The 13,939-nt window shown below is 39.0% G+C and overlaps 1 protein-coding gene across 2 annotated transcripts in view; it reads right to left on the bottom strand.

Moving 5' to 3' along the window:
• The window catches only part of PCDH15 (protocadherin related 15), a 1,613,120-nt gene that overhangs the window by 28,095 nt on the left and 1,571,086 nt on the right, over positions 1 to 13,939 (bottom strand). The window contains exons 33-34 of one of the 2 annotated variants that reach the window (XM_090057186.1): positions 8,538 to 8,756; positions 770 to 880 (exon numbers count right to left, since the gene is read on the bottom strand). In XM_090057186.1, coding sequence (XP_089913312.1) covers positions 770 to 880; positions 8,538 to 8,756 — 330 coding nt within the window. Of the gene's footprint in view, positions 1 to 769; positions 881 to 8,533; positions 8,757 to 13,939 lie in introns of those variants that run through there. The other variant, XM_090057185.1, reaches the window with a different exon arrangement.

The raw sequence follows: 13,939 nt of genomic DNA, 5'->3' as shown, positions 1-13,939 counted from the left end.
CAGTTATTAAAATCTAAAAATGGTCTATCCAGTTATTATAAGTAGTAAATACTATATGATACTGGAATTCAGCTTCTAAGATGATTTTAGCTATGGATATTTTACCAGCATATAATGGGCAAAAAGTGCTTTCCTTTAACTAACATTGCTTTTTAATACATATTATATTTTTCCTTTGTGTTTAATTTCAATATTTAATTAGCTTTAAAACCCTTTACCCCAAAAAGAATTTCAGCTTGAGGAATCTACGTCGAATGGGAGTTTTGGACTGAGGGTATTATTAAGTATATCCAGTAAGCAGATTTGAAATAATAAAAGTCTGGGTTAGATTCTCAGCACACAGTAGGAAGAGTTCTGAAAGGTCTAACCCCTAAACTTGCTGCAAATTAGTGCATTCTCAGGACCACTTTAATTGCTTGAGCATGAATAGCCAAGTATGGGCTAGGAGACTAATCCAGATCATAGGGAGCTCTGGTTTCACCTTTTGAGCAGCTTTATGTTTTGGCAGCTGCAGGCCCTCTGGAGAGCCCTTTATATTCAGCTGGCTATTGAATTCTATTTTCTGTTCCTCTTATAACACTTTACTTTGGCTGAGAGTTTAGCTTTTATATTTACTTTCTTGATGATGAAGAGGTATGAGGAGTATGTGAAAAATCTCCTTAACAAGAAATGTTCTTTTGATGCATGCTGGAATAGGTGATATTCCAAAAATGTGAATTATGCCTTGTAACATTGACAATTTTAATGATGAGTCATAATGAATACTTACATGGTGCTGTCACCGAGTTCTTCATAGAGATTGTTGGCAGCACCACTTGCTGGTTTCCCAGCTGGCAAGGCCATCTGGATCCTTGCAGTCTTCGCACATTCAGCTTGTCGCCTTTGATATGGTGTAAAGGGAGAAAAATGTATGTTAGAAATTGTCTATGGGAACTATGGACTGATGTGTAGAAGTTACTTATGATGTGTTTCTTCTGGTTCTTCAAAGAAAAGCAAACGTGAACAACTGATTTAACCTTTTAACTATCCCATTACTTGTTTCTTCATAACAAAATTTCATGGCTACTGTATGTAAACAGTATTTTGTTTAATACTATTATCCTTTTATATAAAGGCCAGACAAACCATCCATTTATCATGATATAATAGGTAATGTGTTTATGATTAACTATTTAGAAGGTTTAAGCTTTAGTAGCACCCATTTTTCTAAGGCAATAATATTAGTGGCTGTATTGGTAAAGTCCTTTATTTAAATGAAAAAAGAAGACGCTTACATAACACTTATATTTAAAAATATGTAAGATAATCTCCAAAGTTTATGTTATAACTTGACTGCTACCCAGGATAACTTTTACAATCTTTTCTCCAATGCCTGATGAGTGTTTGTGCCTGAAAACAATAATTTTTTTTTTGCAAAAATCTTGTTGATCTAATAAAAGATATCATCTCTACTATGAATCCTGATTGTTATAATTTGAAACATTTTTGTCAGCAAAGAGCTGGATCAGAATTTCCTGAATGAATGGGTTATTTTTCACTAGAAAAGACACTTTTCACAAAACCGGTTTTCCACAGGTAAATTTCAACTTTGCCAAAAATGCAGATTCTCTGTTGAGAAAAGTGAAATGATGGCTCATTTGGTCCCAGGCTCTGGAGAAATAGGTTTTCACCAAGACACTTAGCTGCTGTTTGGCAAATTGTGCGGGGAAACAGAAAGCTGGGATGCATTATCTCTGGCTCTTTGCACTACTTAGTTTATAGCTTGATTTGAGATTCAAACGTTTGTTAAAAAACACAAAACATTTCCTGGAAAGGAATTTAGCTTTTCTGACCAGTTTTAATAAACATGTGCAGTATAAATTTAGCTTATTAGATCATTTGGAAGGATGGGAAAGAGAAGATAGTCATGATGCTTTTACTGTATAACTCTGGCCCTAAATTAACTGTATTAAAATCTGAAAAAATCAGATGTCATAAGCAAATTAATGTATCTTTAACTGATCTGCATTAGCCTACAGCAGCTTTTAGTGACTAACTATTTTCATCTCCCCTTTACAATGCTATATTTTAATTACTATATGAATCAGGGTATATCTAGGAGATACCCTGTTCGAAGAATATCAGTATAGGTTTCCCTCGATTTATGTGATACATGCATTCCCAGAGAATGATGCATACATTGAATTAGCATAAAGTGAACCCATTTTATAATGTAACAAATAGGGATAGGTTCCCATGGCAGTGAGGGAGGGAGGGAGGGAGGGAGGGAGTGAGGCTGGGACTAGGGAAGGGGCAGGGGGAGGGGTGCCGCTCCAGGAGCTGCACAAGGGAGCAAACCAGAGGAAAATGTCAGTGGGTGCGGGGGGAAGGGGGTGGGTCTTGTTGCTCAGTGCCCCCAGGGAGGGCTGGGAGCTGGGGGGTGTTGCTGGGCTTTCCCTTGTGGGGTGCATGCCTCCGGATCTGTGCATGGGACAACAGGAGGCTGCTGTTGCAGGCCGCTGTTGCAGGCTGGGGCTGGCAGCAGCACTGGGCTCTTTCTGGTGCTTGGGGCAGGATGTGGCCCTTTTCCCTTCCCCACAGGCTTACCTGCTTGGGCAGGGGGGAGGGGGCACCTATGCCGATTGCATAAGGGTGAATTTCCTTTGCATATAATGAATTATGGGTCTAAAAATGCTCATTACATAAGAGCAAATTTGCACATACAGAGCCTGCATAAATCAAGAGAAACCTGTACTGCAGATTATTACCAAATTATCTGTGGTGTATTTTCCACTTAAATTAAGTTGGTTAAACCAGGGATGGATTTGGCTGACTGATTTTGTGTTTCAAAAAAGTGAAAATGTTTATACTAAGTGATAAATAATTGCTCCCTGGGTCATTATTTTTTTATGATCATTTCAGCCCAAGTTGATTTTTTGCTTAATGACTTCTTTTAAACATTGAATACACATACAGAGCTAGGAAACCCATGAATTCTGTACTATAATTTGTCTTGAAGAATATCCCTCCTTTCAAAAACTTGGTAGACATAAGTCATTAAATGAGTCATTCTAGGCAATATCCAGAATTACAGAAATGAACAGAAATTTAAACAGCAATATTGAGGACTGAAAACTCCTATTACATCCCATTCCTATGTTATTTTTTAAGTACTGCATGTATACTACCCTAATATCTGGCATGAATGCAGTAAAGCTTACTCCATGTCTCTCCCCATATTCCAACACTTCTACAGTTGCATTATTTTCCCTTCAGTATGAAGTCCCTGCCATTTATTTACTTGATGCTGTAAAAAAGAAAGGTTCAAGCTTTCTCTTTGCTCTCTGTAAAAACAGGCAACACCCTGCTATCCCTATCTTAGCATACAATATTGCTTTTTATTAAATGTTTTTAAGATACTAATATCCTTTTTACATTCAACCAAACAAAGATCTCAGGCAGCAATGAATTCTACAGTTAACTATATTAACAATTTCTTTTTCACAAAGAATAAATACAAGAATTTCCTGGAATATCGAGTTCTCTTATTCTTGTAAATAATAAAGAAAATAAATTCACTAGCTATAAGTAGTCTTAAACAGTATGTTAGGAAAAAAAAGCTGAAAGTAAGTACTTACTCTTTAAATCTGTTTTGTTGTACAAAAAAAATAGAAAAGAAAAGAAGAAGAAAAAGAAAAAAAACAGGTTAGTAGAGTTCCAGTTCTAAAGTTATCCCAAAATTGAAACCTAATATTACTAGTAAACTAAAAGTCACTTAGTTATTTTACACATAAAAAGGCAGAACTATAATTTTTGAGGAATTGAAAAGCTTGTAATTCTTTTTGTGCCTGTCTTCTACAAAAGCATAAACATGAATTATAGAAAAAGTTATATGAGCTAAGGAAAACTGGAAAACCACCCAGACATGAATATCATGGTAGGAATTAGGATTTTAAAATGCGGAATAGTGGAGATATATTTATTGTCCTATCATTTTAACTTATTTGGAGGACATTAAAAAAATAGTGTATAAGTTAGGTAGAATAATGGTTTTGGCTTCCATCTGTAACTCAACACTTTTTTATTAACCCAAAATATATTTTTGCAAATTTGCTTTTTTATTTGTGCTGAATAGTGCATTTCAAAGCTATTGTATATTAGAAAAGAATAACCGTCAATTTTTGGCTCATTTGCAAGTAGTAAATGCAGACACTTAACTCAGCTTTGACAGTGATAATTTCACATCAAAAAGTAAGCAATGTAGGACTCATTCAGTTAAACTGTTATTTTTATAAAATATTATATGTAAATTTAATTCATTGAGTGCCAAGCTGATCACTGGGGTGGCAAGTTCTGAAAAATGTACCTACTACACATGAAAAAAGTTTTAATATCGGAAAAATTGTAGTAGTTCCATTCTATGTACACTGAGTGCGACACTTAACATTACTCAGCTATAATCTGAACACTAAGTGGCACACTTTAGCAGCTAATACTGATAGCATTGTTATCAGAAAACTATACTAAAACTCATTTAAAAATAACCAGGAGGAGTAACCCAAGAAATAGGTTTATTTCCAAAACCATTCAAAACAGTAGAGTGTTTTTATTCAAATGAAAATTACTTATATTCTCAGTAGGCTATTTTATTGATTTATTTTTCATAATGCCATAATTATTTGCAGTGGTTTGGTGGGAAGTCAAATTGGAAAAAAAACAAAAACATTTTAAGACAACAAAACTGATTTACAATCAACTGCAGCTGAGCAGATTCCTTAAAACTCCTAAAAATTCTACTATATTTGGGATCTGATTGCTGAAGTAAAGGAGAATCTGTGATTTGCTTTTTTCCTTAAAAGTAACTATTTCAAATTATAAAAACTAAATGTAACCCAAAGCTGTGTTTGATAAGGATTGACTGGTACAAATTCTGTAGGCAGTAGGCGCTCCTATATGTGCATTTACATTGTATTAAATTTACTGTGCAGTAAGCAGAAATAGGCTGGTGTCTATATGTGCAGGCATTAAATCACATTAACGCTGTATGTGATTTGACTTGGGACTAAAGTTAGTACCAAGTCAGTCCACACACAGTGTTACTAAACAGTAAGGCGTCTACATGTGTGTTACTGCGCAGTAACTAATTGGGTGTAAATCTGATACCTGCATAATGCAGGTATCAAATTACACCTGAGTTGCTATAAATTGTCATAGTTGCTGCACAGTATGGATGTGCACGTGTAGCTGCTCACTTGTAATGCGTAGTAATTTAGGGTACTATGCATGTGTAGGAGGCTTGTTTCAGTCTTGGAATATAATTCTGGGAAGCATGTTGTGTGGCAGAGATCTCCTGGTTAAAGTTTGTACCTGGGGAAAAGATGACTAAAGACTGTAAAGGCCTATTTCAAGAGGGACATTGTGCTATGAAATCTAGGCAGTGTATCACATACTCCTCCACCAATGTCTCACAGAAGGGCTTCTTGTGACCCCTGGGGTTTGATATCATAGGGCACCTGTATATGTCATGGGGTTTAATCCTCATTAAATTAAATAGGTTTATAAAACTTAAACTTGTTTATTTTGGAGCATTGCATCAGTGTTTGCATGCATTAGGTTTTCAAATGAATTAAGCCCAGTCCCTGGCTGGCACCACAGGAGAGTGGGATGGTTCTGCGCAGCCCCCCGCCCCCATCCCATGCCTGCCAGGCAGCTGTGGAAGGAGGGAACAGCACACAGTGCAAGATAAAAAAGTGGAAGTAATTCTAAAGCAGCAGCAATTTGAAGGGTGAACTACAAAAAACTTGCAGCACCAACTGGTAGACAAACAGGATCATTGCATATTTTGAGTGCCGCTGTGTTTGCATGCAATGAATCCATGGAGGCAATGCTTTAATTTGTTGTGAGTTAAACTAAACTACACCTGAGGACTTTTAGTTTAATGTACCAGAAAGACATTTAAAGCATCCAGAAAACCTGCCCATGGAAACAGTCACACCATAGCAGCACAAATTTGGCACAAGTGTCCAGAGACTGCTTACAGACATAAAACAAAACAAAACAAAACAGTGCTTTACTTTAACTTGGTACACCCCCAAAAGAGGCATTGCATTAGTTGGACTCAGCTTGCCCAATGTCTGTATATCTAGATCAGGCACTTCAGTGGACCTATTAGATAAATGTGCCAAAAAGCCCTGCTGAAGCACCATATCTATACAGGTGCTGTGTCACTGAGTCCAACAACACAATACTTCTTTCAGTAAAGAGAGGTTTGTTTGTTTTTTTTCCACTTCTGTTAGCAACCAAAGAGTGCTCGTGCCCCAAGCAGTGGAGGAGTTAATCAAGCCAGTAGCCTTTTAAACACTTTTTAAAGGAATATTTCAATAAAACAGTAACTGATGAAATTAATGTTCATCCACTGAAACAAATATTAGCTAGTTAGAAGTAGCTGTATTTTAGCTCCTCTTCTGAGCCAACTATTTATAGAGCCTACAAACCAACTAATTTTTTTAATGTAATGAGGTCTCTTTAAAAGGAAAGTATAATTGATTTATAACACAACATGATGAATTACAGATTATACTAAGTCAACTTTTAAATGTTGCAAATTATAAGAAAGATAGATTTTAGAAGAGTTGTTACTCATCTTATACTTGTAAGGAAACTTTGTTTTCTCTTTGCAAGCCCAATATGGAATTAACAGAAAATGCAGTATAGAGACTGACTGATATACAGCCACATTTAGCTGTACTATGAGCAAGTATAACTCCATTAATGTCCATGTAGTTGCCACCACTTATGGCGGAACTGAAACTGACACATTATTTTACTCCATCCTTAATGGTAGCGCAGGAAGGAATGGTGTGACTGACTAGCCAATCCATATTCTTACTTGGAATGTTGTACCATATCAAAGACTTGGGATCTAGATATCAATTGTTTATTTTATCTATTACAGTACACTAGCTTCTTCACGGTCTCTTGTCTTAGGCTAAATACACACATTCAAATAGTCTGGGATGATTCTCCCAGTTTTGTTCTCTTAGTAGAAAAACTTATCCAGAGTAACATTTATGGACATTCAGATGCTGAGGCCCTGAAGAGTGGAAAGCCTGAAGTGCTGCCACTGCGCAGGTGGGGAGAGGGACCTTTGTGCACCTGTGCTCTTCAGGCTCCCTTAGTATGTCTGCCAACAGATGGTAACCCTGACCCTGATGGTTTGTCTGTATTTCCTTGCAGCACAATGTGGGGATTGTGAAAGGTATATATTCTGCTCCTTGCTGGAGTAGCAGAGTTTAGCAAGGAGGGGAGGGAAAGGGGGTGAATGTTGCTGGAGGACTACATTCTCTTCTGAGAGAATTCAGACAGTGATATATTGCCACAGCTGCAGAATGCAGAGGCACTAACGCTTCATTATTCTCTGATTTCCAGGGCACTCTTTGAAAGGACAGGGGACTTTGGAAATCTCTGCTCCTACCTGAGGTCTTATGTCCTACAGGTTTTCCAATTTTTACAGCATGCCGTAATCCACTTCACTTGGCCTTCAAAGAGAAGTGGAGGGACTGAGATACAGGAGGATGTATAGCAGTGTTAGTATTGGATTATGAATTACTCTTTAGAGAAAGGGGTGGAATAATTTAACTGCATTTTAGCTTGATAATTATTAAAAACTTACAGAATCTGTGTACACACACTCTGTTTCTTTAATAATAGGTATATATTAGCTCTCAAAGTCGAAGTGGGTGTATCTGTGTGTGTGCTTTAACATGCAGTAGGCTATTTTACTGTGCATTAAAGCGTCATGTAAAAAACTATGACATTACACTAATGTGCAGTAAAATAGTCTACTCCACATTAAGTGTCACTAAAAAAGTAAGCAAATGTGCTGCTGCACATTAGTGCTGCCTAATGTACATTTAGTATCTCACATTGGAGGTACTAAATGTAATGCACATTGGAAAAGGTGCAGTAATGCATATGTAGATGTGCCCACTGACTACTAAAATTACTTGAGTTTGTAACAGGACTGGAAATCTCAAGTAAACAGATACTCATTAGTTCTCTGGTATATCTTGCTTTGAATTCTGCTAAAAATGCTTTAAGACCAACCTCTCAGTGGCCCATTCTGCACATGCAGTTCTGTCCTAATTGGACCCAGGAAATGTATAGAAATGGGAAAACAAAACAAAGCAACAAACAGAGAGCAACTTGTTTGTTCCTTTGTTATATATAAATATTCCATATTTGTTTCAGTTCTTATTTTGTCTGACTGAGAACCTGGCCTGATCTACAAATTTGAATCATACATTGAACCAGCCACAATTGGTACATATTTGGACAGAGTTCTGAATAAGCTCATAAGAAAGAGAAATGTATATCATAGTTAAATTTAGAGCACATTCCATATTCACAAATCAATCTCCCACCCAGGACCTACGGCTTTGATTCAGGCCAGTTTGTAATTTCAAACAGTTTTCCCATCATATATGCAACAAATGTAAATAAAAAACAGTACTGTCCAGAAATAATGATGATGAGGAGAAGGGTATTATTATACTTACTGTTTGTAGCTGACCATAACTATTAAAATGGCAGGCACACAGCAAAGGACGATTATCACAGCCAGAGCAAGTAAGGCTCCTTCTGTGTAGCCCACAGCTTGTGCCTGTTTCTTGACATTGGCTACTACATCTGGGGTACGGATTTCCAAAATACGCCCTCCTTGCCCAAGGTATGGTTGAAATTCTTTGTTGATATCCAGCAGTTTCCCATCTAAGAACCTTCAATATCACAAAACAAAACTTGCAACACACTTCATTATGATTCAATTGCTGTTCAACTGAGCTAATAAATATGTACTACTACTCATCATGAGTGCAAAACTCATCTTAATGTACTTGTAAACTTTATGAATAATACACTTCATAATCCATATTTCAGTGTTATTAGTGATGTATTTCCTATTAATGCAGTGTTTAAACACCAAATAAAAGAGAGGAACTGAAGTTATTTTTTATCTACTTCTATACCCTGTCATCATCACATGGAAAAACCCTGTAAAATTCCTGTGGATAATACCAGAGGCCAAGTGCTCAAATGCAGCAAGGAACTACTGCATGCAAAAATAACTGCATACAACTCCTGCCCCAGCCCTTTGGCTGGTGGGTGATCTGTTCAGAGTAGCAACCCTTACATTTGAGAATCTAACACTGGATTATGGCAACGCATCGTACTTTGCACGTGCTCTACAGTGGTCAGTTGCTCAATACTAATTAACCTTTCTAAACATATCTGAAGGGATTCAGGAGATATGTTGGAATCAACCTATATAGAAAACGAGTTGAATTTCTATTTAAGTGCAAAGCTCAACTTACCCTGAATTATGGAATAGCCAGCATTAGTTCCATAATCTTTAGTTGATATGAGAGCACTGACTAATTATTCCCAGATCCATAACCTCTTGAAGTGCCCTTTATGTTCCTTTAAAAAGAACTCGTTGTTTTGTATTACTGTGTTTTATTAACATTCATAATGAAACTTCTGGCTTTTTTTATAAAATATTGCTTTTGGTAATTCAGCAAAAATACCTTGCCAAAAATTAAGCAGTATCTATGAGACAAATGTGGAAAATACAAGCAAAAAGTGAGCCCAGAGCACCAATTTCTCATGTGCACACTAGATGTCACTGGAGTATGCTAGTTGTGCTGCACGCTGATGAAGAATATGTAAGTATTTAGCTTTGCCAGAATTATACCTTTGGGAGACTTTAACATTCACTCAGTTAAAATTCTGTTATCACTTTCTTTACAAACCCTTATTTTAAGGGGTCATAACTCAACCATACAAATTCATTCAGGCATGAAACATGATGCACAGTGCAACAACTTAAGAAAGCATTTTTTTAAAACATAAAATGTTTTAAGATGAATAAATGTACTAAAGTTGTTGTGAATTCAACACCTTTCCTTTGGGAAATAAAAATAAACAGTTTTAGTCCCTAATACAGACTAAGTGGTTTCACAGCCTTTTCAAGCTTGACCGGTAGGTGGAGAGTTAACTTTTTACAGTTTTTGCTATACTGATGTGCAGTAGCAATCTGAACTAGATTTTCTAAACTCAATGTGCATTCACAAGACAGCATACAGACCAAGATGGATCATATATGATCAATCGCAAAAGTGCAGATGAAGACAGTACAGTCTTCAGTGTACATCAGTACTGCAATGATTATGTATGTAAATGTCATCCCTTTTTCAGAGTCTCAGTACAGATAGTTAAAAAGCCTGAGGCATAATTGATTCAATCAACAGAAGTTTCTCAAAGCTGTGTAAATTGAACTGATGCTGAACATAACAAATATTTACTTTTCAGTTGGGAAAAGCAAGCAGAGGCTTGCACTGGCCTATGCCAAACAGTGAGAGGAGCTACAGTATGCTTCCCAGCCTGCCAGCCATCTGGGCCATCCCTGTTTAGCTGGTCAGCACATGCTCCCAATCCCTTGCTGTCCTCCGCAGAGGAGGAAACAGTCTCCCTATCCTCAGCCGGCCCCAAGTGGTCATCTGCCCACACTGGGGGGAGCCCCAGGCCATTTCCCCAGCTGGTCTGGAATCTCCCTGAGCTCTGGTCTACCCAGCTATGAGGGCACTGAAATTCCCCTGCACATGTGGCTGCATCAGCGTATCACTGACATGTAGGGGGGAAGGGGAACACCCCCCCCCCCACCATCTTGGCCCCTGAGCTGGAGTCTTCCCAGGTGCGGAGGTCCTGGCCCTTGGGGTTTCCTTATCCCCACCCAGCTGGGTGGACTCCATAGAACCCTCACCCCGGCCCTGGCCCACCTGCTGGTGTCTACTTGGGGGGAGCTACAATAGGGAACTTCCGCCTGGCTTGGGGCTCACTGGAGCCCTGCCACTAACCTGTCCCATTGCTCAGCCATGGGGAGTGGGGTGGGCCAGGGGGGGAAAATGGACCCATCCCAGGCCTGGGTCCAGCACTGGGTCTGCCGTGGGAGGTCTGTGGCAGGAGGGTTCCCCTTGGCTAGGATCTTAATGGAGATCTGCTTCCTACCCGTCCCACCTGTCAGGTTCTGGGAGTGCGTTGGGAAGTAGTAACAGATTGCCATACTGGACCCCCCTCAGTCCTATGGATGCATAACAAAACATACATAACAACCTAACATTTTTGTGTAATAACTTTGTAGCTAGTTTCCTGTTTTCTTGTCTCATTAATCCCCCGAACATGTGGCCCATTTACACTTTAAGATGCAATTAACTAGTTTATGGCATCTTAAGTGTAATGTCTGCCTGGAGCCTTAGAGTTTGGCTCACCCATCCTATACAGTTTATTTGAAGGTGGCTCTCCCTTATGAATCCCTGATAGGATCCTAAACTTAAATTTCTGGTCATTTTTCAGAGAATGAAACTTGGCAATCTTGTTCCACTCCTCCCCTCCCCGAAGATTTCAGCTTCATATAGAAAGGCTGCATTTGCTGGGAAATAACTTGTGTTTAGCATTGGATAAGCATTTACATTTATATGAACCAAAACTCTTGAGATCACCTATCCCTAGCTAAAATGTGTTAATGCTTTAGATTTCAAGCAATGAACCCCTCACTTCATTTCTCTCCTTTACTTTATTAAGATGACACATTCATCTCTACCCAAAAGCTAGGAAAGCATTCTCCAGGATTTTGCTGATTTAAATATTTAAAAGCTTTTGAAGGGGGAAAAATAAGCTGACTGTGCATGTACATCAAGCATTTTAATTAGGTTGTTTTCCAAGTTGGTATTATCCTGTAGCTGTTCATACTAAGGAAAACTAATGCTTTTTCCTTACATTTGGGAAATCTCTATTTTATCCAATCCTCTGGGTCTAAAGCACTGTGCATCTAAGACATAGCTAGAAAAGATGCACTTCTAGGGTGCAGACAGAAGTGACAATTTTCACCCAATTTGGCCACAGAAAGTGGCCTATAGCCATGACCAAACACAAATGCATGGCTGTAGACTACTTAAAAATGGTTGGTTGGGTGAAAATCTAAAACTTCATTGCATGTGGGTTCAGATGAAGACATTTCAAAACATATCATCTTCTGTAACTTGTGTCTGTGCTGCCTCCCAGCCTGTTACTGTTTTCAGAAAAGGAGAGGAAAAAGGGAGTGGAGGGAGTTCAGTCTAGGGTTTATTCAGTCCCTGCTGGAGGATGGGGTGGGTGTATTGGAGTCCCCACCCTGCCCCGAGGTGGCGGGGGCTCTAATTCACCCACCCTGCCCTCCAGCACCTGCTGGAATCCCTAGAATAAGCTCCCTCTGTTCACTTTACCCCACCTATTATGAAAACAGGGACAGGTTGGGCAGGAGGAGGGGCTGTTGCTAGGGGAAACCAGCTTCAGGCTTGCAACTAGCAGCTAGATTTCTTCCCCCAGAGCCAGCAGTAAACTTTTGTTTGGTCTCTTCGTGATGCTTCCTACAAACATTCCAAGTTACAGTTGGGAGCTGCACTTCTGTCTGCCAAACTCTCTGCCCACCCAAAGGCAACATTTCTGCAAAATAAATTCTATAGGCAAGAAAAAGGTAATTACCTACATATATAGACACTAGCTTATTTATGGACAACGGTGGTAGTGGAAAGGCAGGGAATTTGAACTACAAAGAAGTGGCAAAATCATGCCAGCAGGAACACATACTGAAGACCTATGTACCCCAGTTTTGTTCAAATGTTAACCAGAGCATGGCAGAATCATTCAGGCCTCCCAAGACCACAATGACTTCATGATCAAATGTGCTATTTTGAAGTGCAAAATCAAGGAACATCAGGAATACAGAACTGAGTGGGGCCTAAAATATGATCACTGTTAATTTTAATTTATCTCGCATGCAACTACATCTCCCATCTTTAATATGGGAACCAGGTTATCCTACCAGGGGGTGAAACCCCACCACTGGCTTTGCTGAGAACTATGAATGCAACCAATGGGATTATTAGGTTTTGGATTTATTCTGTGGTGCAGTAACACATTTTTTCTTTGCTTTTTCAGTGGACCATTACACTCCAAAATATTTTCCTCTTGCTGTGCATGTGATTTTTTTTGGTTAAGTGTGTTGAAACATCTGCCTATGTCCATCTGTATGTCTCTATATAACATTGTGAAGTGACTATTTCACTCTTATCCAATTATATGATATCCCACCAGAAAGCTATTCCATATATCTTGTCTGTTTTACCTTCCATTTGCTTATCTGTGGCACCTATTACATGGATTACAAACTGGTTGACAGATTTTAAAAGCTAAATAGTGGATCATCAGTATGAGGTACATTTTTAGTAGGGTTGTAGAAGCATCGCTTGTTGGCTGTAGTTTATTTGGCCTTTATATCAATGCCTTGAAATAAAATATGAAGCAATGACTGAAAAAGTTTAGAGATTCTGATAGTCTATGCATGCGGAGATTGTACTGATAGCAAGTCCTCTTCAGTACAGCATATAAAGTAGGCCTGTGCGAAATGGCTAGTATTCACTTCGGATTCATATTCGGCAGATATGGGGGACAGTGATTTGATTTGGTGATTCAAATCACTGTCCCAAATCAATTTGGCCAAATCTAATTCAGAGATTCAGCTGCTGCTGAATCATCCGAATCTCTGAATCACACAGGCCCCATCCCTTGCCGACTCTCCAAGCCCTGCTCAACACCAGCTCCCGGATCTTTGAAAAAAAAAGTGCCCATACTCACTGGCTGCTGCCAGGTTGGGGGGGATGATCCCTGCTGCCCCCTGCTGCTGCACACTGCATGGTGAGGGCTCTGTCACAAGTCCCTAGAAGCCCTGAGGGCCATTGCAGCAGCCATTGAGTCCTGGTTTTTGTTGTTGTTTTTTTTTTTAAGAGCCAGGAGCTGGGGCAGGTGGGGCAGCCATGCAGGGCTGAGACAGTGGGCGGGGGTTGGGGGGCTCATTGCAGAGCCCCTC

Source organism: Crocodylus siamensis, chromosome 7, assembly GCF_052110815.1.
Source record: "Crocodylus siamensis isolate JL-2025a chromosome 7, ASM5211081v1, whole genome shotgun sequence".
In the NCBI taxonomy this organism is placed as follows: Eukaryota; Metazoa; Chordata; order Crocodylia; family Crocodylidae; genus Crocodylus; species Crocodylus siamensis.
The sequence above is the reverse complement of the archived record's forward strand: the minus strand, read 5'-3'. Positions and strand labels throughout refer to the sequence as shown.